This window comes from Balaenoptera acutorostrata, chromosome 1 (genome assembly GCF_949987535.1).
Source record: "Balaenoptera acutorostrata chromosome 1, mBalAcu1.1, whole genome shotgun sequence".
Lineage (NCBI taxonomy): Eukaryota > Metazoa > Chordata > Mammalia > Artiodactyla > Balaenopteridae > Balaenoptera > Balaenoptera acutorostrata.
The window spans coordinates 42,447,747-42,468,584 of NC_080064.1; the positions used below are offsets into that span (position 1 = coordinate 42,447,747).

A 20,838-nucleotide genomic window follows, 5' to 3' on the forward strand; every position below is an offset into this window, starting at 1 on the left:
ATTAAATAAGAAGCTATTTGCTAGAGTGAAGCTTAATATTTCTCATTTTAAGGCTTACATATAATTTCTAATCTTGCTGTGATACCCCTAGACTAAAGGCTGGAGCCTGAGTGAAAAAGAAGAATGCTTACAAACTCAATGAAGACTGGGATTTTTATCTGTTTGACCCCCAGCCTATGGTATACAATTAGGTGCTCAATAAATATTCGTTCAATAAATGAAGAAACGGGTACAATCTAAGAGGTCAGAGATAAATAAGCTATACGAGTCTTTCAAAAAGCTCATGGTAATCTAAACTTTTGGGCAGAAGTAATGGTAGCATTTAAAAATTTGCCTCTTCCCTACTGCAATGGTTCTCAAATTTCTCATTAGTGAAATATGGTACACTATCCCCATGTGTTATTGGAAGATAACATGAAATACACTATATACGAAAGCTCTTTGTAAACTGAAGGCCATTAAATATGAGATGTAATAATGATGCTTCAATTCAATAAACATTTACTGAGAATTTACTACATGCTGGGCACTAATAAATATGCTCCGTTTATTTTGTTTTCAGCAACGTCCGTTGAGATATAAGGTAGTACAATGAAAAACATCAGTTTCAAAATATGAACTTGGCTCCTGATCTCTAAGTTAGAATGGGATTTCAAAAATACTGAGATTTCAAACATTTGAACTGAGTTGTGAATACTGACAAATATTAATGTCTTGGATAAGAAGGGGGTCCCAGCAAGGTATCTGGCTAAGTGCCTATCTGTACCATGTTTAATAAATAAAGTCTACAAAGACCATTTAATAAATGAAATTTCTATCTTTCAAAATATGGTGCTATGTACCTAAATTATGAAAATGCATTAAAAGAAACTCAGAATCAAAGACTCATGAAACTTGGCTAGAGGGGATGTTATAGAGTTCAGTCAGTCATAGAATCATAGATTTTAAAGCTGGAAGGGATTTTAAAGATCTCTCACTAATGGTTTTCAAATTTCTTTTCACAGAGTTACCTCCCTCCCCTAGCCCCAAGCAAAATATTATGTAAAATTATAGTGAATACATTAGATAAAAGTAAGGCCACTCTGGCTGATGCAGGGAGAGGGCAACAAAGAGCCTAATGCTCCTGGCCTTGGCCTTTTCTTCTTCACATCCCTTTCATAGCTGGGGTACCTCTGAAGGTTCTCAGGACACTACGGAACAATTTTTTTTTTTTAATTTTTTATTTATTTATTTATTTTTATTTTATTTATGGCTGTGTTGGGTCTCCGTTTCTGTGTGAGGGCTTTCTCTAGTTGCGGCAAGCGGGGGCCACTCTTCATCGCGGTGCGCGGGCCTCTCACTATCGCGGCCTCTCTTGTTGAGGAGCACAGGCTCCAGACGCGCAGGCTCAGCAATTGTGGTTCACGGGCCTAGTCGCTCCGCGGCATGTGGGATCTTCCCAGACCAGGGCTCGAACCCGTGTCCCCTGCATTGGCAGGCAGATTCTCAACCACTGCGCCACCAGGGAAGCCCCCAGAACAATTTTTAAAACTACTAATCTAGTGAGTCTAACAGCTCCAAATAAGGAAGGCAAGATATTTACTCCATATGACTCAGCAGGCTTAGCATTTCCTCCTTGGGCATAACCAAGTATTAATGCCCATAACTGTTAACATTTTCCCTCTTACCTTAAAGACAGTTTACCCAATGGTTTGAATAGAGAAGGAAATGTACATATACTTACTGGATGAATAAGAATGGTCCTTGCCCTAAGCATCTACCTGCTATTCTGACTATACCACTATTTCTCACAGAAGCCTTGGTTCTACTTGTACTCCTAATGCTACTTTAGTGTTTTGCTTTGTAGAGCCAAGACCTCCTCTTGATTTCAGCAATTCAACAGCATAAAAATTCAAAACCCTTTCTCATTTCAAAACAGTGAAGGAGCTTCCCCTTCAAAATAACATATTTACTAGGACTGTAACTGTACTTGAATTCCATCTGTTTCAGGTAGGCAAATATCTGGAGCATGAACTTCCCTTGAATTCTTAAATGTGTAAAGGCTCAGGATCTAAAAGGCACACTACACATTCCTTTAGGGTACTTAGCCAGGTTTGCAGGCAAGTGGAAAGAAACAAAAGTCCAGTATGATAAACTTTCTCACATCTTCTGTCAGCTAGGCTATCATCTCAGCCTTCACTTCGTCTTGCCTAGTACTCACCCTCCCTTAAAGAGGCGTTAGGTTAAGAAGGAGGTTTGGAGGACACAGGGATGAAAAAGAAAGGAACTGTTCTATATATCATCTTTTTTTTCTTACTGCTTTTACCTTACTCCCTCACATCTATCCTCTTTCTTCTAATCCAGCTTTCAGTCAAATAATAGCCCCTTTCCATAATAAGAGGACTAGGACAGTGATTTTAATTTTGTGCCTATGCAACACATTATTTTGTCTTCACAAAGTACAGAATTCCCAACTCTCTTAAGATCCCAGAAAACAAAATCCTACAACAACAACATCTTCAAAGGGAGGTATCTAAAAAGCCGATTTTGTTGAAAAAAGTATATTTTGAATATGAATTATTGAAGTATCTGCAAGAATGAGCTACTTAATTATGTATAAGGAACTCCCAATCTCTTTCTTATCAGCCATCTAACAGGTTAGGAAAATCTTTTTCTAAAAAATGAGATAAACAATCTTTTTTCATTAATGTTTGCTGATGAGAATAGATAATCTCTTGGTTCAGTCATGGTTGCTCTAAAATTCTTTGAAACCAGAGAAGCTATTTATTCAAAATTTTTTAAAAAGGTTAAAAAAATTAGTAATTCTATTTTGGCTCTTTATTGCATTCATTTATTCCCTTTATCATTTACCATACATTCATAAACCCTACTAAATGCTACATTGCCTGGACTTGAGTGAAAGATATACAGTGTATGTTCTCTCAAGGAATACAATATAATATATATATAGATAATTATAATACCTAACAATAAGTGTTATGATAGGTAAGTTCAGAGGAGAGTACCTAAATTATTGGGAGTGGGAGGAATCAGGGCAAACTTCTTAGAAAAGATGATCACCGAACTGCTTGAGACAAAAATTTAGAACTCATACATGAATAAGACAAGCTTATAATTGAAGCTGATATTTCTTTCACCAACTACTTACTATGTCAAAGAAGCAGGTTAAAAGCTTGGGATACAGAGAGAAAACATGGTTCCAAATTTCAAGAAATTCCCATTTTAAAGGAAGCTATATTTAGTTGCAAATATGTCTTTTCCAGTGTGTTAAGAGATACAATAAAAGTATAAGCAAAGACTATTGGAGAATAAAGGAAAGAGTGATTAGTTACTTTAGAAGACTGTGCAAGGCCTGACGCAAGTGCTAATATTTAACCCATATCTTTAAAAAAGATATCAATGTTGTGGAGTGCATGTAATGGAAGATTGGTGGGGAGGGAGTTGTACTCTAGGCAGAGAAAAAACACAAGCAAGAAACTGGATATTTAAAAAATCAATAAAGAATTCCAAAAAACAAACTGAATCATCAGCTCTATGTATGGAAGAGGAATGTGGACTGGCTATAAGGCCAGAAAGTTTTCATGAAACTAGATTGTAGTAGTCCTTAAATTGGTACACTAAGGTATTTGGACTTTACTCTGATGGCAATAGGGAAATCACTAAAGGTTTTTAGGCGGAGGACTGTTCAAGGGAACAATTCTGATGGGTGTGTGTGTATGTATGTGTGTGTGTGTGTATATCTGCGTGTGCACGTGCATGCATGCGCGTGTGTTTGCGGTGGTTTGGCAGCATATGGCAGATTAGACTTGAAGACATGAGAAGGGATACTTATTTCAATGTTCCAAGCGAAAGGATTTGAAAGCCTATACTTTAGTAGTAGTGGGAATTCAATGAAGGGGACAGACTTAAAATATACTTCAGTAGAACTAATAGGAATTGTTGACCAATTAGATTTGAGGATGAAAAAAATGAAAGAGGCATATGAAACAAAAATTTCTAGTTTGGGTGACTGAGTGGTAGGGAAGGTCAGGTTTGGTGAGGAAGAATATTGAGGCCAGTTCTCAGATAGAATACATTTGAGGAAGCTGTAGGGCATCCAGGTAAAAACATCTAGTAGGCAACTGGAAAAAAAAAATCTTTTTAGGAGCTCAAGGAAGAGATCCGGAAAAGATTTAGATTTTGAAATAATCAGCAGATAAATAATAGTAGAGGCAACAGAAATGAATAAGATCATTCAGTTAAAAAATGAAGGAAGAACAGTGATAAGGAAAAAAGTTAACAGAATATATATTTCAACTGGTGAAGAAAAAGAAACAGTAAAAGAGATGGAAAGATAACTGTCAAAGATTAGAAAGGCAATTAAGAGAAAGAATCTGAGAAGTAAGGTGTGAGAAAATCTCAGTGGAGACAAGCAATGTAAACAGATTCAGCAGGATGAGAATTAAGAAAGAGACAGTTATGGCACTGTGACAAAAAAAAAAAAAACACAACACAACAAAGAAACCTGGATTTATAATCAAAAGACCTAGTGTTGAATACTTTGTCATTTTCTGTATGACTTTGGGCAAGCATCATTGCATCACCACTGTAGAAGGTGACTTATGTTGGCCCACAGAGTTGGCTGTGAAAGTGAAAAAAGGTGGCATAGCATGGTATTTTATAAAAACTATTTTTTCCTGTCCCATACTTCTTTTTACTGAAGTATAGTTGATGTACAATATTATATGTTACAGGTGTACAACATAGTGGTTCACAACTTTTAAAGGTTATATTCTATTTATAGTTATTATAAAATATTGCCTATATTCCCTGTGTTGTATAATATATCCTTGTAGCTTATTTTATACATAGCAGTTTGTACCTCTTAATCCCCTACCTCTGTCTTGGCCCTCCCTTCCCTCTCCCCACTGGTAACCCCTAGCTTGTTCTCCATATCTGTGAGTCTGCTTCTTTTTAGCTATATTCACTAGTTTGTTGTATTTTTTAGATTCCACACATAAGTGATATCATATAGTATTTGTCTTTCTCTGTCTTATTCCATTTAGCATAATACCTTCCAAGGCCATCCATGCTACTGCAAATGGTAAAATTTCATTCCTTTTTATGGCTGAGTAGTATTCCATTGTGTGTGTGTGTGTGTGTGTGTGCGCGCGCGCGTGTGTGTGTGTATACACACACACACACACCAGGGCCCCTGGGCTGGAGAGCTCATCGTGGGGCTCAGAACTTACTCCTATGGGAGAACCTCTGCAATGTAATTATTCTCCAGTTTGTGAGTCGCCCACCTGGGACTATGGGACTTGACTATATCATGAGTCTGCCCCTCCTACCCATCTCATTGTAGTTTCTTCTTTATGTCTTTAGTTGGAGGAGATCTTTTCTGGTAGGTTCCAGTCTTCTTCATCGATGGTTATTCTGCAAATAGTTGTGATTCTGTTGTGCTTGTGAGAGGAGGTGAGCTCAGGGTCTTTGTACTCTGCCATCTTAGCCGATCTCCCAAAAACTATTATCTGCCACTAACAGTTAAATTCAATTTTAGTCACTCCGTAGAAAGAAGCCACGTTGTAGTGAGTTAAGTAAATAGACAATGAAGAAATAGAGTCAGCCAGTACAGATTACTCTAAGAAGCTTGGCTGTGAAAAAAAGAACAGATGAGCTAACGCTTGAAGGGGAGCTAAGTTTGAAGGAATATATATATATTTTTAGGATGAGAAGATCTGAACATATTCTTAAGATGAAGAGAAGGAACCAATAGAGAGGGAGAGGATAAAAATGCAAGAGAGAGCCCTTACCCCTCCCATGTTGTGGGAGAGGCTAGTGGGGGTAGGATCAAGATAATGCGCAGAACATAAACTCTAATAGCAAACACCTCAACTAACAAATTAGGGTAAAAAATTTGATGCTGACATAAAAATATCCTAATTTGAACAGTCAAAAAGGAAAGGATCATAAAAATCTTGATATATCAGATCAGTTGGGACAGTTTCAAAGAACAGCAGGTCCCTCTATGACTGGAATAAACAGTTTTTGTCTTGGGTTGACAATGAGCATTAATAAGGGTGAGGAGATGGGTTTTGGGGGAGACATGGTAAGTTCAGTTTTATACAGAGCGAATTATCCTTATCTCCTCCCTCTTTCTTCTCCCACAGATCCTATCAGTCACCAATCCTACTGATTTTCCCTCCAAAATATATCCTGAATCCATTTCCTTCTCTCTTTTTTTAACTAGTGATGTTCTAGTTGAAGGTCTCATTATCTTCTGCCTGTACTAGCACAATAGATTCATATCTGATTTCTCTGTCTCCAGTCTTGCTTCCTTTACATCTAGCCTCTGCATAGCAAAGTGCTTTTCTCTAAAATGTCCATTATGGAAAATAAAAAAATCATTCCCCACTTAAAAGCCTTCTGTGTCTGCCCAGAGTTCAAGTTCCCAACTTGGCATATAAGACCTATTCACCATTGTCTCATCTTTTATCTTTCTTTGTCTCGCACTTTATTTTTTATTTTTTTTTACAAAGTTCTTTTTTTTTTTTAAAGTTTTTATTGAATTTGTTGCAATATTGCTTCTGTTTTTTTTTTTAATGTTTTGGTTTTTTGGCCCAAGGCATGTGGGATCTTAACTCCCTGACCAGGGACTGAACCTGCACCCCCTGCATTGGAAGGCGAAGTCTTAACCACTGGATCGCCAGGGAAGTCCCCTCCCACTTTATTTTGCATGAACAAACTGCACTCATGTCACCCCATATACTACATTATATCATGCTATTTCCTCTGAATGGAATACTATTTCCATGTTTCTTCATTTGTCTGACTGTGACTCATTCTTTTAATTCGATTTGGATGTCAACTGCTGTAGTTCCCTCCTCCCCCTGCTCCTTCTTCTTTTTAAAAAATATTCATTCACAGATATTTATTCTGTGGCTGGTATGTACCAGACACTTTATTTTATTTTATTTTGCTTTTTATAAATTTATTTCATTTATTTTATTTTTGGCTACATTGGGTCTTCGTTGCTGCATGCAGACTTTCTCTAGTTGTGGCGAGCGGGGGCTACTCTTCGTTGCGGTGCATGGGCTTCTCATTGTGGTGGCTTCTCTTGTTGTAGAGCATGGGCTCTAGGCATGTGGGCTTCAGTAGTTGTGGCTCGCAGGCTCTAGAGCACAGGCTCAGTAGTTGTGGCGCACGGGCTTAGTTGCTCCATGGCATGTGGGATCTTCCCGGGCCAGGGCTCGAACCCGTGTCCCCTGCATTGGCAGGCGGATTCTTAAACACTGCGCCACCAGGGAAGCCCCTCAGGCACTTTACTAGGTGTTAGGGCTACAGAGGTAGATGAGGCAGACAAGCCTTTTGCCTAAAAACATTCTTGAAGGTTATAGCACCCTTCCCCCATACATGTGCTCCCCTAGTATCTTATGCTTATCTCACTTTTCTCATTAGTTATATAATATGAAATTTTCAGTTTATATTCATTTGACTAGCACATAGTAAGTATTCAACAGACATCTCTGTAACCAAAAATATAAATCAATAGTTTTAACATTAACTATATTTTAAATTTCTTTTTTTGTTATTCTTGGAATACCCCTCCTGCTCCTCCACTGTCTACTGAAGATTGGAAAATTCCTAAGGAACCTGGGTCCAGGGGGTCCCTATACTGTCCCACTCAAGCATCCGTGATGAGGCGAGACAGGTACCTAGCTAGGTACCCAGAAATATGGGAAGGTCATTGAAAGGGGGCTCAGGAGCAAGGGGAGGATGGGAAGAAAAGAGAAAATATTAAATTATTATAAGGAAAATGTATTTGCAGGGCTAGAAGGAGGATGTAAGAAACAAAATTCCCCCAGTTAAAGAACACATAACTACAATGCATAAAATTCAAAACCTGAATTTAACTGCTGGTCTCAAGTATCTTCTTCCTAACTCAAGGCTGAAGACAGTCAATAGCAAAATGGTAATTATTTTGAAAAACACAAAGTCATATAAGAGAAGGGTTAAATCCAGAAGAAAGAAGCAGAACCACTGGGTGGAAGCTACAAGGTCACAGCTTCCAATTTAATATAAGGTTGATATCAACAGACAGAGATGCTCAACAATGGAACTGGTTGCCTCATGAGGACAGAACCCTGCCACTGGAGATAAAACACAGATACATTTTGAGTGAGCTCCTTTAGCACACAGACTGTGATCCTAATGTTTGGCATGTAGAAGACATTAAAAAAATGTTTAAATGAATGAGGGATGAATGGATGGGAGAGTGTAAATCAAATTAAAAAAATCCCTTCCAGTTTTATAATTCTATGACAACATAAAAACCAAGTCACAGCTTCTTTCCCATTTCTCACCAGTCCTCTGGAGGAAGTGGTATTTACAGTTAGCCAGGGAAGGAAAAATAATGGACTCATCCGAGATAATCAGATTTAAAGATATTCCCAAGGGTGGCTGTTTTAGTTTTGTAAAGCTCCCTAACCTTATTCTACCTTCTTCCATAATTAACCTAAAGTGTATGCCAGCCTCAAAAACGCTAGTCCTCAATATATGGCATTGACTTCTTTCCACTGAAGGGATTGCCCATATAACACATATAATGGTGAGGGTGAAAAAAGGAAATAAAATGAAGTGAAACAGTTAACTGTCATCTCTCAGAGCATAGAATAATTAAGAATTTTGGGTGGAGCTAGTTGGCTCCCTTTTAATGTTAGCAGATTTATCCATTAAATAGTTGACGCATAACGTACTTTAGTCATTAAAAATATACTCAAGCACTAGAAGGAAATATTTCAATAAATTATTTCTGGCAACTTCTGCCAAGCAATGAAACCCTATCATTTTTCCTTTCATGAGGAATTAGTGAGATAAAGTGCTGGAAAAAACGGTGTGGGCTCTTTAAAGGAAGTTAACATTTTTAGAGTCTCAAGGAAACAGTACAGTAGTATTTGTAGTAGGGAGAAAACCTCCCTTCTTTGTGGATTTCCAAAAACCGAGTAGCAAACTATCATTTTCACAGGATGATCATAGACTAGAACTTCACTTATGCAGTCCTTTTTCTCTTTCACATATTTAAGCGATATAAGTACATATTCAGAGGATGGCTGCAGAAGTCCTGTGGCAGCTTCCATAATGAATGTCTAAAATATATAAGTTTAAGTAAATATTTTGCAACCATATTTTGCATAGAATGTAAGTGGGAAAAAGTTTTACTGGACTAGCTCAAGCTTTTGAATACTTGGATCAGGTACTAGCCTAAAAAACACTGGTATAAATAAAGTTTTTTGTACTATTTATTTATGACCTCTGTTGCATGCACTTTTTAAGTCATGGTGATGATTTTTCCTAGTACAAAATAGCAGCTTAATAAATACTTTTAAAACAGATAAACTGTAATGTCCAGGCTCTCTTTCCCATTCCCTTATAACCAAAGTCATGGTCGGACACAGTGCTATTGTAGCCAAGGAAAAGATACTGTCTTTTAATATAGTTCAGACCCACAAAGACACATGCAGGCATATCACATACATAAACATGTTCAATCTCCTTGCCCCTCTTTGTTTTTACAGCACCCTGTATGCACTGCCATCACTGCATTTATTACATTATGTCATTATTATTGGTTTACTAATCTATCACCTTTGACTGAGCACCTTGGTATAGGTACATTGTTATTCATCTTTGTTACCTAGTATTGAGGACAATGCCTGGCTCATAGAAGGTGCTCCAACTCAATGAGTTAAAGGACCTTCAGGATGAATCCTAATAAATGTACTCAACTATATGGTCAGCAGCAAAGAAAATTCCTTTGTTAACCTGACAGTTCTAAGTAAAAATTATGTCAACCAATCCACCCAAATTCTGTCTGTTTGGAACATGAAACTTACAGAACAAGAAGGAGCACATTAGCAATAACCTTGCATGGAAAGTTTCTGCCTTTAAGAATTTACTGAGACTTTATTCACGCTACATTAACTTTATCTATTCACTGCTGTGGCAGATAAAAAAGAACAGGAAGTGGGCATGTGAGTGGAGGATAGGCCTTCTGTTCAATGAAAAGCAAGCAAACAGGCTTACCTCTTCGGATTGCTCCCGGGTCTGTGCAGGTGAAGATCTTCTTCCCACTGTAAGTCGATGGCACGGATAAGAGAGCCCTGATTCAGCAAGACACATCTGCAAAAAGTAGAATCCATCATTTGTAAACAAAATGAACTCATATTTCACAAAAAATTTTACTTTTCAGGTATTTTCTATTATTTCTGAAGCAAGATTAGAAAGTTCACTCTAGTAGCCTAGGCATTACATTCAAAGGAAGGCTTTGAAAATTTGTCCATATATGGATGTTACAAAAGCAAGGCTATTTTTCAGTAGACAATAGACTGGAGCTCCAGGAAACTGTAACAAGCCTAAATAAAGCTAATCATATACACCTCCCCACCCCAGCATGTCTGTTACTTTTCTGATTAGTAGAATAACACCTCCATTTCCCAATTCCCAGGGCAGTACTTTATAAATCTATTTTGAAGGGTACTTGGAAGAGTGTTTGCAGAAGGCATTTAAAAAAAACAACACATTTCTATACATGGTAACAATGTCATTTATGCTCTAATCAATATTAATCCACAATTTCAGATCATTACAGCTGGTGAGTCTATAATATATGTAAAGCACCTAGCACAGTACCTGGCACACAGACATTGTTTTATTACCATTATGATCTAAAACACTAACCAAATTTAGCCAAAACAATGAAAGTAATATATATTTATTTCTACTGAATTTTATTTTGGGTCTGATATTAAATAACTATTTTGAGATTTAAATTAAATTTAGGAAAATATGAATGCATGTCACTTTTGTCTGCATAAAAGAATTAAAACAATATTAATAGCCAAAAGACAGTATTTTTCTTTGGTGTTAGTAAAATGACACACATTTAATGTAATGATGATATACAGTGAAGTTCCTTTTATTATTATTAGAAATAAAATAGGGTATCCACTAGCACACTGAAAGCATTCATTGTAGCTTTGGGGGAGGTGTGAATTAAATTGATATATGAGGAAACCCAGATATCTGTAAATTCATAGGGACCAGACACAGTAGTGGGTCAGTCCTAACTACAATTCAAATGTGTTATAATTAGGCTAATTATCTGAAGACAAATACTGGAATGGAAAATGCAAATGTCACCTAAATATCCAGGTATTTTCAATCATGTGCGGTGTGTGCTGTCATATAGATTATACAGATAAAAATCATGTGCTTTTTTATTGTTACCTTTCCTTTAGTCTCAGAGGTTTTTGTTTGTTTGCTTTTGCACCTAGATATTTTGGCATTGTACTTTACAAATGCTAGAAGGCCTGATTAATAAAATAAATAAATAAAAGCAAAACTGCAATGACTGTCATTTCTATTCAATCATATCCATCAAAATTATTGTCACAATTAGCTCAATTTATTTCATTTCAGTACAAATAAAAGCAAAGCTAAGCTGGATAAGAAGTATAGGCAAAATTTCAAGACACGCTGCCTTCATTTTTTCATTTGAAAAAAGTTCTCCTCCCTCACTCTGAAATCCTCTGGTAATGAAATAGTAATGATGGTAAATGTCACTGACAATCAGAAGCAGTGTAGTGTAATGGAAAGAGAACTGGAAGAGCCAGAAAAACTCAATTTAAGTACCGCCTAGCTTTCTGATCTTGGAAAAGTCATTTCTCTGTTCTAAGCTAGAGTTCCCTCTTCTATTAATTGAGGTGAGTAATCCCTGCCCTAACTACCTCAATGGACTTTTGAAAGGGTTAAAAAGAATAAGATAAGAAAAGATGGCTTTGAAACTATACTGAAATAGGCAGAAGAGCTGTTATCACTCCAATGGTCATTATTTTTAGGACCTGGCGAAGAGGAATGGTGATTAACTTCCACTGTGACTACCTTTGCATACAGCCCAATCGTAAATTAAAAGAGGACATATTTTAGGAGGAGCTGGAGGAAGGCGCTCACTAAAAGTACATGGTACTACAAATGGGCTGTCTCTTTAATGGGCTTGTCTCCACAGTTATCAATATTAACCTTTCCCATAGCTACTAAAATTCCTGAAGATAAGAGGACAGTGGCCAGCACTTTCTCCTTAGTCTATAGCTGAACAAGTAGGCCTCACTCTACACTGAGGAAATTAAAAGGTCAAGAATTTCTATGTGCCCAGCATTGATTAAATATAAGGCATAGTATCTGTTTTAAGGGAACAGATATACCAGTTGGGGAGACAAGAGATACACATAGGAACAGAGACAGAAAAAGGAATACAAATGAGTCAAGCTGGGATTATATCACAGTCTCAGTAGAGCTGGGGACCCCTTGGAAGGGACAATAGTTACTTAGAGAGTGATTTCAAGAAGTTAGGGCTACAGTAAAGGTTTGCTGGGACTCATGACCAAAGCTATAACAGATGTGAAGTCAGAAGGCGGATGTTCCAGGCTGGCTAAAGCACTCAACGACAATGGGCAAAATCGCTTAGAATTTCTGTACTTTAGTTTTCTTACTTAGAAAATGGTGTAATACAATTGATCTACTTCTCTCACAGAGTTGTTATGAAGATCCAATAAGATAATGTATGTGAAATCAAATGGTTATGTAACTGTAAATAACCAATATTATTATCATTGTAGTATTTATTTTGCAAGAAATTAGAAAAAGAAATTTCTAGGTTTGTTTGACTAGAAATTTGCAGGTTTGTTTGACTTTATAGTTGAAAATTTACATTTAGATGTACATACATGATATTAGTTAATTAACCTCTATATAATGGTAATCTTTCAATCACAAGATTGCTTTAACCTACTTTCTCACCAACCTCTCCCAATCCTTAAGTATCCAGAAGATTATACCCCCAGGTGTGTGGCAAGTATGTAGAATTAAACAGTAAAATAAAGGAATCTTGACTTTATCCTATATTGAATTTTTGAACCCATTTTGAATCTCTGCATCTGCCATGATGGGAAGTCAAAGATTTAAGTCTAATATAGCCAGAAAAAAACTGAATAAAGAGTTGAAATAGATTTTGAAATGAGTCACAGTCCTTCACTGTACTAGGTTAAAGCAGGTTTTCCCTGGAAAGTAACACTGTTAGTTATACTCTTTCGTTACCTACTTGAACTTGCATACTTAAACACATTGGTGGGGTGGAAAAATTTGTAAACTGGTAATCTCTAGGAACAGAAATACTCAATAAAGGCTTTCTATATAAAGAACAATGATCCCCATTTGAGCGAATACCATAAATTTAAGCTTGAAATTATACTGGAAATAAACACAGGTCTTGGCCATGTAATGAATAAGAATACAGATAGTATTTGTAACTGAAAAGTGGAGAGGACAAAAAAAAACCCCTGTAACTGTAGCGTAACACTGTAGAAGGTTCTATGACGGCAAGAACGGGGCCTGTCTAGTTCTCTCCTAAGCTTATCATTAAGAAAATTGTTAACAATTCCTACAGTTGAGTGAAAAAAGAAAAATATCTCTGAGATTAAAATAAATGGCTCTAATGCACATGGAAATCAGATATGAGTATTATGAAACCTAAAAAATATAAATTGTAGGAGAGACACAGAATCAAAGAAATTCCATAAGACACTTATATACCTAAAATACCAAAATATAAGATTAGGTCTTATCTAAAATTCTTTCTCCGAAAAGGTTGCCTTATATTTGTGTTTACAAAGGTTCTCATATTACAGAGTGCTCCTTCAAATACTTTAATTTTAACTACAATAGACTGTTTGGGAAAAACAAATTAGCTTGAAATAACCCTTCCCCTCTCCTGTCAATGATGCTTCAGGTGCTTACAGAGCTCATCTGTCAGAATTGGTTAATAAAGGAGACAAGGATATTTAACACCAATTTCACAATTATTCTTAGAGGTATAATCTCACAACTGCAAGTGTTGGAAGTCCTTATAAATAAGCCTTTAAAAGATATTTTGAATAATGTATTGGGAAGATGATGAATATACACCTATAAGACAGATGAAACTAAACAAATAAAAAACAAAAAAGCCATAGCTGCCCTAATGATACATAATAGAGATAGTATTAGACTAGTACTTTCTCACAGGGTTGGGATAAGCCTGAGCTAATATGTGTAAAGCATTAAGAACAATGCCTAGCCCACAGTAGATGCTCCACAAACGCTCTTTTTGTTATTCTGTAAATGAGTACTTGTGGCTTGGGATAAAATGACCAGTGAGAACATAACACTGATTCAAAATAATGCTAAATTAATGAATTAATTTGACAAGTATATATTCTACTACATTAACACAAAAAGCTTATATATTTTAAACTGTTCAACAAACTCCTCTTTACAAAAGTAAGAGATTTTACGGTATTTACATTTTAAAAATAAGACCACATTTTTAAGCATGATAGCCACAGTAGGCAAGAATTCAAGCTGATTCTTCTTGTCAGCTGATGACTGAAAGTGTAACAGGGAAGAACAAATGTGACTCCATATTGGATCTGTTTCTTTTACTTTAACCTCTGTATTCTAACTGCTTTTTCTACAAGTTAGGAATGTTGCCTATAGCCTGAAAATATACATGATAGCCCATTCTCAAGGCTCTGACCTTCAAAGGTATAAAACTTTTCCATTCATATACAGATAAAAAGCTGCAGAACAGAAAATAACATTTGTCTTGTTGGAGGTTTACAGGAACACTGTGACTGGACCTATCTATGTGGACAGCTGCAAGAACAAAGGATTCCGGCACTAAGAAGCTTGCAACAATCAACAACACCCCTCCCCTTTTAGTATAAAAGAAGCCTGGATTCTAACTCAGGTGAGATGGTTCTTTGGGACACTAGTACACCATCTTCTCGGTCTGCTGGCTTTCCAAATAAAGTCACTATTCCTTGCCTCAACAACTCGATTTATTGGCCTGTCATGTGGTGAGCAGTATGAGCTTGGACTCAGTACCATAAGGATGTAAAATTTGTTTTTAAATTAGACTTGAAGAGGGCTTCCCTGGTGGTGCAGTGGTTAAGAATTCGTCTGCCAATTCAGGGGACAGGGGTTCGAGCCCTGGCCCGGGAAGATCCCACATGCCGCGGAGCAACTAAGCCCGTGCGCCACAACTACTGAGCCTGAGCTCTAGAGCCCGCAAGCCACAACTACTGAGCCCACATGCCACAACTACTGAAGCCTGCGTGCCTCGAGCCCATGCTCCGCAACAAGAGAAGCCACCACAGTGAGAAGCCTGCGCACTGCAACAAAGAGTAGCCTCCACTCGCCGCAACTAGAGAAAGCCTGCATGCAGCAACGAAGACCCAATGCAACCAAAAATAAATAAATAAATAGATAAATTTATTTAAAAAAAAATTAAACTTGAAGAAAAATGACCAAAATCAAGTAAATCTGCAGTGTTAATAAATAACCTGAGGAAAATGCAGGCACTTAAAAAATTCTTGTGGATTGTTAAAAGCAACTCTTTCTATTTAATAACAGGAGACAGGTGAATGTAGCATGGACCTTTTGAATTAATAATACACATTTAAAGTTGATCTATATCTTTCCATGAATTGAGAGCTCATTTCTTTTTAGTGAGGAATAATATCCCGTTGTCTGGATGTACCAGTTTATTTCTCCACTCACCTACTGAAGGACATCTAGGTTGCTTCCAGGTTATGGAAATCATGAATAAAGCTTCTATAAATATCTGTGTATAGGTTTTTGTGTGGACATAAGTTTTCGACTCCCTTGGGTAAATACCAAGGAGCACAATTGCTAGATCATATGGTAAGAGTATATTTATTTTTGTAAGAAACTGCCAAACTGTCTTCTAAGTGGCTGTACCATTTTGCATTCTCACCAGCAACGAATGAGAATTCCTGTTGCTCTACATCCTCACCAGCATTTGGTGTTGTCAGTGTGCTGGATTTTGGCCATTCTAATAAGTGTGTAGTGGTATCTCATTGTTATTTTAATTTGCATTTCCTGATGACATGTGATGTAGCATCTTTTCCTGTGGTTTTTTGTCATTTGTGTATATTCTCTGGTGAGGTGTCTCCTAAGGTCTTTGGCCCATTTTTTTAACTGAGTTGTTTGTTTTCTTGTTGAGTTTTAAGAGTCTTTTGTATATTTTGGATAACAGTCCCTTATCAAATGTATCTTTTGTAGATGTTTTCCCCCAGTTTGTGGCTTGTCTTCTAATTCTCTTGAAAGCAAGGACTTTTAAAGTCAGAGTGTCCTGAGTTCAAATTCACTTCTGCTAGTCACTGTTCTACTATTTACTCCAATCAGTACTTTATATCTCAAAGCTCAGTTTCTTCATCTATAAAAATGGATAATATTACCTCTCCTAACAGGCTTTCTGTGAGAATGGCGTAAAGAATACATTTGCCACACAGTAGATATTCCAACAGTTAGTGAATACTTTTTTTTTTTAATTAATTAATTAATTTATTTATTTTTGGCTTTGTTGGGTCCTCGTTTCTGTGCGAGGGCTTTCTCCAGTTGCGGTGGCCGGGGGCCACTCTTCATCGCGGTGCGTGGGCTTCTCACTGCCGCGGCCTCTCCCGTTGCGGAGCACAGGCTCCAGACGCGCAGGCTCAGTAGTTGTGGCTCACGGGCTTAGTTGCTCCGTGGCACGTGGGATCCTCCCAGTCCAGGGCTCGAACCTATGTCCCCCGCATTGTCAGGCAGACTCCCAACCACTGCGCCACCAGGGAAGCCCCAGTGAATACTCTTAAAATCTACCTGAAGTTTTTTTCTTTTCTTCTTATAGAAAGTATTTAGTATTTTCTTAGGAAGACATGAACTATGCCAATGATTCTCAAAGTGTGTTCTATAAACACAAGGTTCTTAAGAACCTTTTAGGGGTTCCACAAAGTCAAAATAATTTTCTAAATAAATACTTACATAGTATTTGACTTTTTCACTATGTTTTTTACACTGATGGTAAAAAAGCAATGGTGGGCAAAACTGCTGGTGCCTTAGCACAAGCCGAAGTAGTGACACTATATTGTGTCAAAGTCTCCAGTGCCATTTACTCACTGTAAAAATGCCAATTTCACTTAAGAATGTCGCTGTTTAATGGGCAAAAATTATTACTTTTAATTAAACTTGACTCTTGAGCACATGCTTTTTAATATTCTATGTAACAACTGGGAAGTATGCATAAAGCACTCACACTGCACAGCAGAGAATTAAGGTTGTGCTGAGGGAAAAGCACTTGTATAATTGAGTTGTGTTCTGAACCAGCTACTTTTTCCATGGAACACTATTATTACTTAAATGACTGGCAGATGAACTATGGTTATTCAGATTTAGGTATGTGACAGGATTCTCCTCCAAAATGAATGAAGCAAGCTTGTTATTTCAAGGCACAAGTCTGAAAGTATTAATTGCCAATGACAAAATTTGAGTTTTCAAAATTAAAAATTAAAATTTTGGAAAACCATCAGCCACCATGGACTCAATAGCTCCCTAATGCTTAAAGACTTTTCTAATGAGATCGGTGGTGATATTAGCAGAAGTGATTTTTTGATATTATATAATGAAATCTTTCAACATTAGAAAATCTGTATAACTCAGAGGACCAATACTCTCCAGATAACAATGAATGCATGACGTTGTAAAATCAGGCATGGATAAAGGATCTACTCAAACTGCAAGACAGACCAAGGGATACTGCTGTAACAAAGCACAAAAAGTACATTGATATGGCTCCAGATTCCACACTGAAACCAGCCTTTAGAAAACTATCACTTGTCAGTTTAGTATCAAAGAAGAATATTCACAATTATCTGAAAAGACTATTAAAATACTCCTCCCTTTTCCAACCACAGACCTGTGTGAGGACAGAGTTTCTTCATATAAGTCAACAAAAACAACATATCAGAACAGGCTGAATTCAGAAGATATGAGAATCCAACTGTCTTCAATTAAGCCGGATGTTAAGGAGATATGTAAAAGTGTAAAACATCACTCTACTCACTAATTTTATTTTTTGGAAAATACAATTACTTTCCATAAGAAAACGCTATTTATCTTAACATATATTCAATTTATTATTGTTATCTTAAACATTTAATTTTTCTCAATATTAATTTTGAATATGACAAATGTCAGTAGATATAATCCACATAAACCAAAGCTCTTTGGCGTCTTGATGACTTTAAGAGTACAAAAGGATCCTGAGACCAAAAAGTTGTGAACTGCTGGAGTATGCAATGTGTACAGATGAAACCAATTTTCATAAATAATAATGGCAATTATTTGAAATAATTGAGAAGCCTCCAAAGCACATTCTTCTATGAAGTTTGAGAATCTTCTCAATGTTTCCTCTTACATAATTTCCTTATAAACAAATTAAAAGGAAATACCAAAACAATGTGCAAAAGACAACTCCTGTAAACCATCATAATTAATCACTGGCTATCTCTGACAAGTATTATTATTATTTTAGGCTTGGTCCTCAGGGTGTTTATTAGGCCCTTCTCAGTAATGCTTTCTCTAAACATATGGATTAGTTCTTAAAAGTATTTTTATTTTGTAGCCAAATTTTAGCCTTTTCCCAAATACACACTTGTAGCCTGTCTTTATTCCTCACTGTTAATGACACATTAAGACATTTAAAAAGTATTGAACAAGAATTTAGGAGACCAGGTTATGGGACCTTGAGCCAGTCATCAGGAGAATTAACATTGTCTTTTGTAAAATATGGGAGCAACCCACATGAATGACCTCTGAGATTCCTTCCAACTCTAATGGACTGTGATCTTAATAAGTCACTAAGAAAATTCAGTTCAGTCCCCTGCAGGATCCTCACCCTGCATGTGACACACTTAGTAACACAAACTCACAGTTTTGAAAGTATAGCTTTACTATATGTATCTTTAAAAAATCAGTTTGTAAAATACAATTCCCTTGTGTTTCAAAAAGAACATTAATAAAAGAAAGTTTTTTTACAACCATGTTTTCAAGCTTGTCACCATCCTGACACCAGCATAATTAATTCCATCCAGGTTTGGGAATGCTACTGGGCACCAGCATTGAATACAATCAACACAGTATGAAGAATACATAGGGGCTTCCCTGGTGGCGCAGTGGTTAAGAATCTGCCTGCCAGTGCAGGGGACACGGGTTCGATCCCTGGTCTGCGAAGATCCCACATGCCGCGGAGCAACTAAGCCTGCGTGCCACAACTACTGAAGCCCGTGCGCTTAGAGCCCCTGCTCCACAACAAGAGAAGACACTGCAATGAAAAGCTCCCGCACTGCAACGAAGAGCAGCCCCCGCTCGCCACAACTAGAGAAAGCCTGCGCACAGCAACAAAGACCCAACGCAGCCAATAAATAAATAAATAAATAATAAAAAAAGAAATAATGTTTAAAAAAAAAGAATATATATATACATACCACATATACACACACACACACAATCACTAAGTATTGCTTTATTGAGGTATAACTGACCTACAATAACTAAACATATTTTGAAGAGTATCACTTGATAAGTTTTGAAATACGTATATTTACTGATGAAACCACTCAGTAGTTTTAAAAATATTTTTTAACTAATTGCTATTATTGAGAGTTTAATATGTATTGTTATTGTGCAAATTGCTTTATATGCATTACTCCACTTAGTTCTCACAATAACCCTGCCAGATAGGTATTATTATAATCCCCTTTTTAAAGATGAGGATACTAAGCCTTACATAGATTAAGAAGCTTGCCCAAGGTCATACAGGTACTCAGTAGGAAACCAAAATTAAACTTAGGCAGTCTTATCTCAGAGCCATTTAAAAAGAATTCAATCAAACAACTATTAAGGCCCTACTATATGTTGTCTTATGGTCTGATAAACAATAATTAGTTTCTTTGGCTTAATTAAAACAGCTACTCCTAGATACAATCAATTTGCCAGGTACTATATATTAAGTGCTTAACATATGTCTACCCTACATGATGATCCTACAAATTAAAGACAATCATGATTGTATAAATCATAGAACAGCCTTAGAGAGGTAGAATAATTTATGTAAGATCAAACAACCACTAAGTGGCAAAGCAGATTTTACTCCAAAGGCCATGGAGTTTTCAACTACATCATGTTTCTGAGCAACACAAAACCTTTTTACGGAGCCCCGAAGATGACTGCTGGATCACCCCTTTAAAATTTTCAGAAGCTCACTGCTTAGGCTAGACAGGTTATTAAGGTAGTTTTAAGCAAAACTGAATCACGAGGCTGAAGTTTCATTTACTGCCAACCAGAGTGCAAATCAAAAAAGCTTATTTATTCACAATCCAAGCTTTTTTTTTTTTTTTTTTAAATCACTTATGTGCTAGAAAAGTCACAGAGCTTTTAATTTGTGGCAGGTTGAAGCAAGCTTATTAAGAATGTTAGTTACCAAGTGCACCTCCACTTGTCTGGACTAGCCCACTGTCACATTCTTGTAGCAGGGTTAAATAGCAGTTTAGTCACCTCATAAAAAAAACACACTGTTAAAAAGGAAGTGACTAATAATAATCTGGAACCAATAGAATATCATAAGAGATGTATAAGTCAAGATCAATTATCTACAAAACTCCTGTGTAAATAGCTAAAAAACTGTGTCCTCTGTCTGGCCTTGCTGTGTTATAGTGCCCAATTGATTTGGCAAGTTGGTAAGGTTTAATGAAATAAACCAACAGTAACACATTCTGAGGGTTTTTGGTATGTACATAAACATGAATGTTATCATACAAGAAAGCAGAGTTGGAAGAAACAAGGACGGCTTCCTACAGATGGCTTCATTTTAGACTCATAAGATACTAGAGTCAGAAGGGTCCTTAGAATTCATCAATTGTTGGC

The 20,838-nt window shown here is 36.7% G+C and overlaps 1 protein-coding gene across 1 annotated transcript in view; it reads right to left on the bottom strand.

Annotated features, from left to right (window-relative positions):
• FAF1 (Fas associated factor 1) overlaps positions 1-20,838 on the bottom strand; it is a 489,781-nt gene that overhangs the window by 144,945 nt on the left and 323,998 nt on the right. Inside the window, exon 9 of the mRNA XM_007164483.2 lies at positions 10,063-10,158. Coding sequence (XP_007164545.1) covers positions 10,063-10,158 — 96 coding nt within the window. The remainder of the gene's footprint in view (positions 1-10,062; positions 10,159-20,838) is intronic.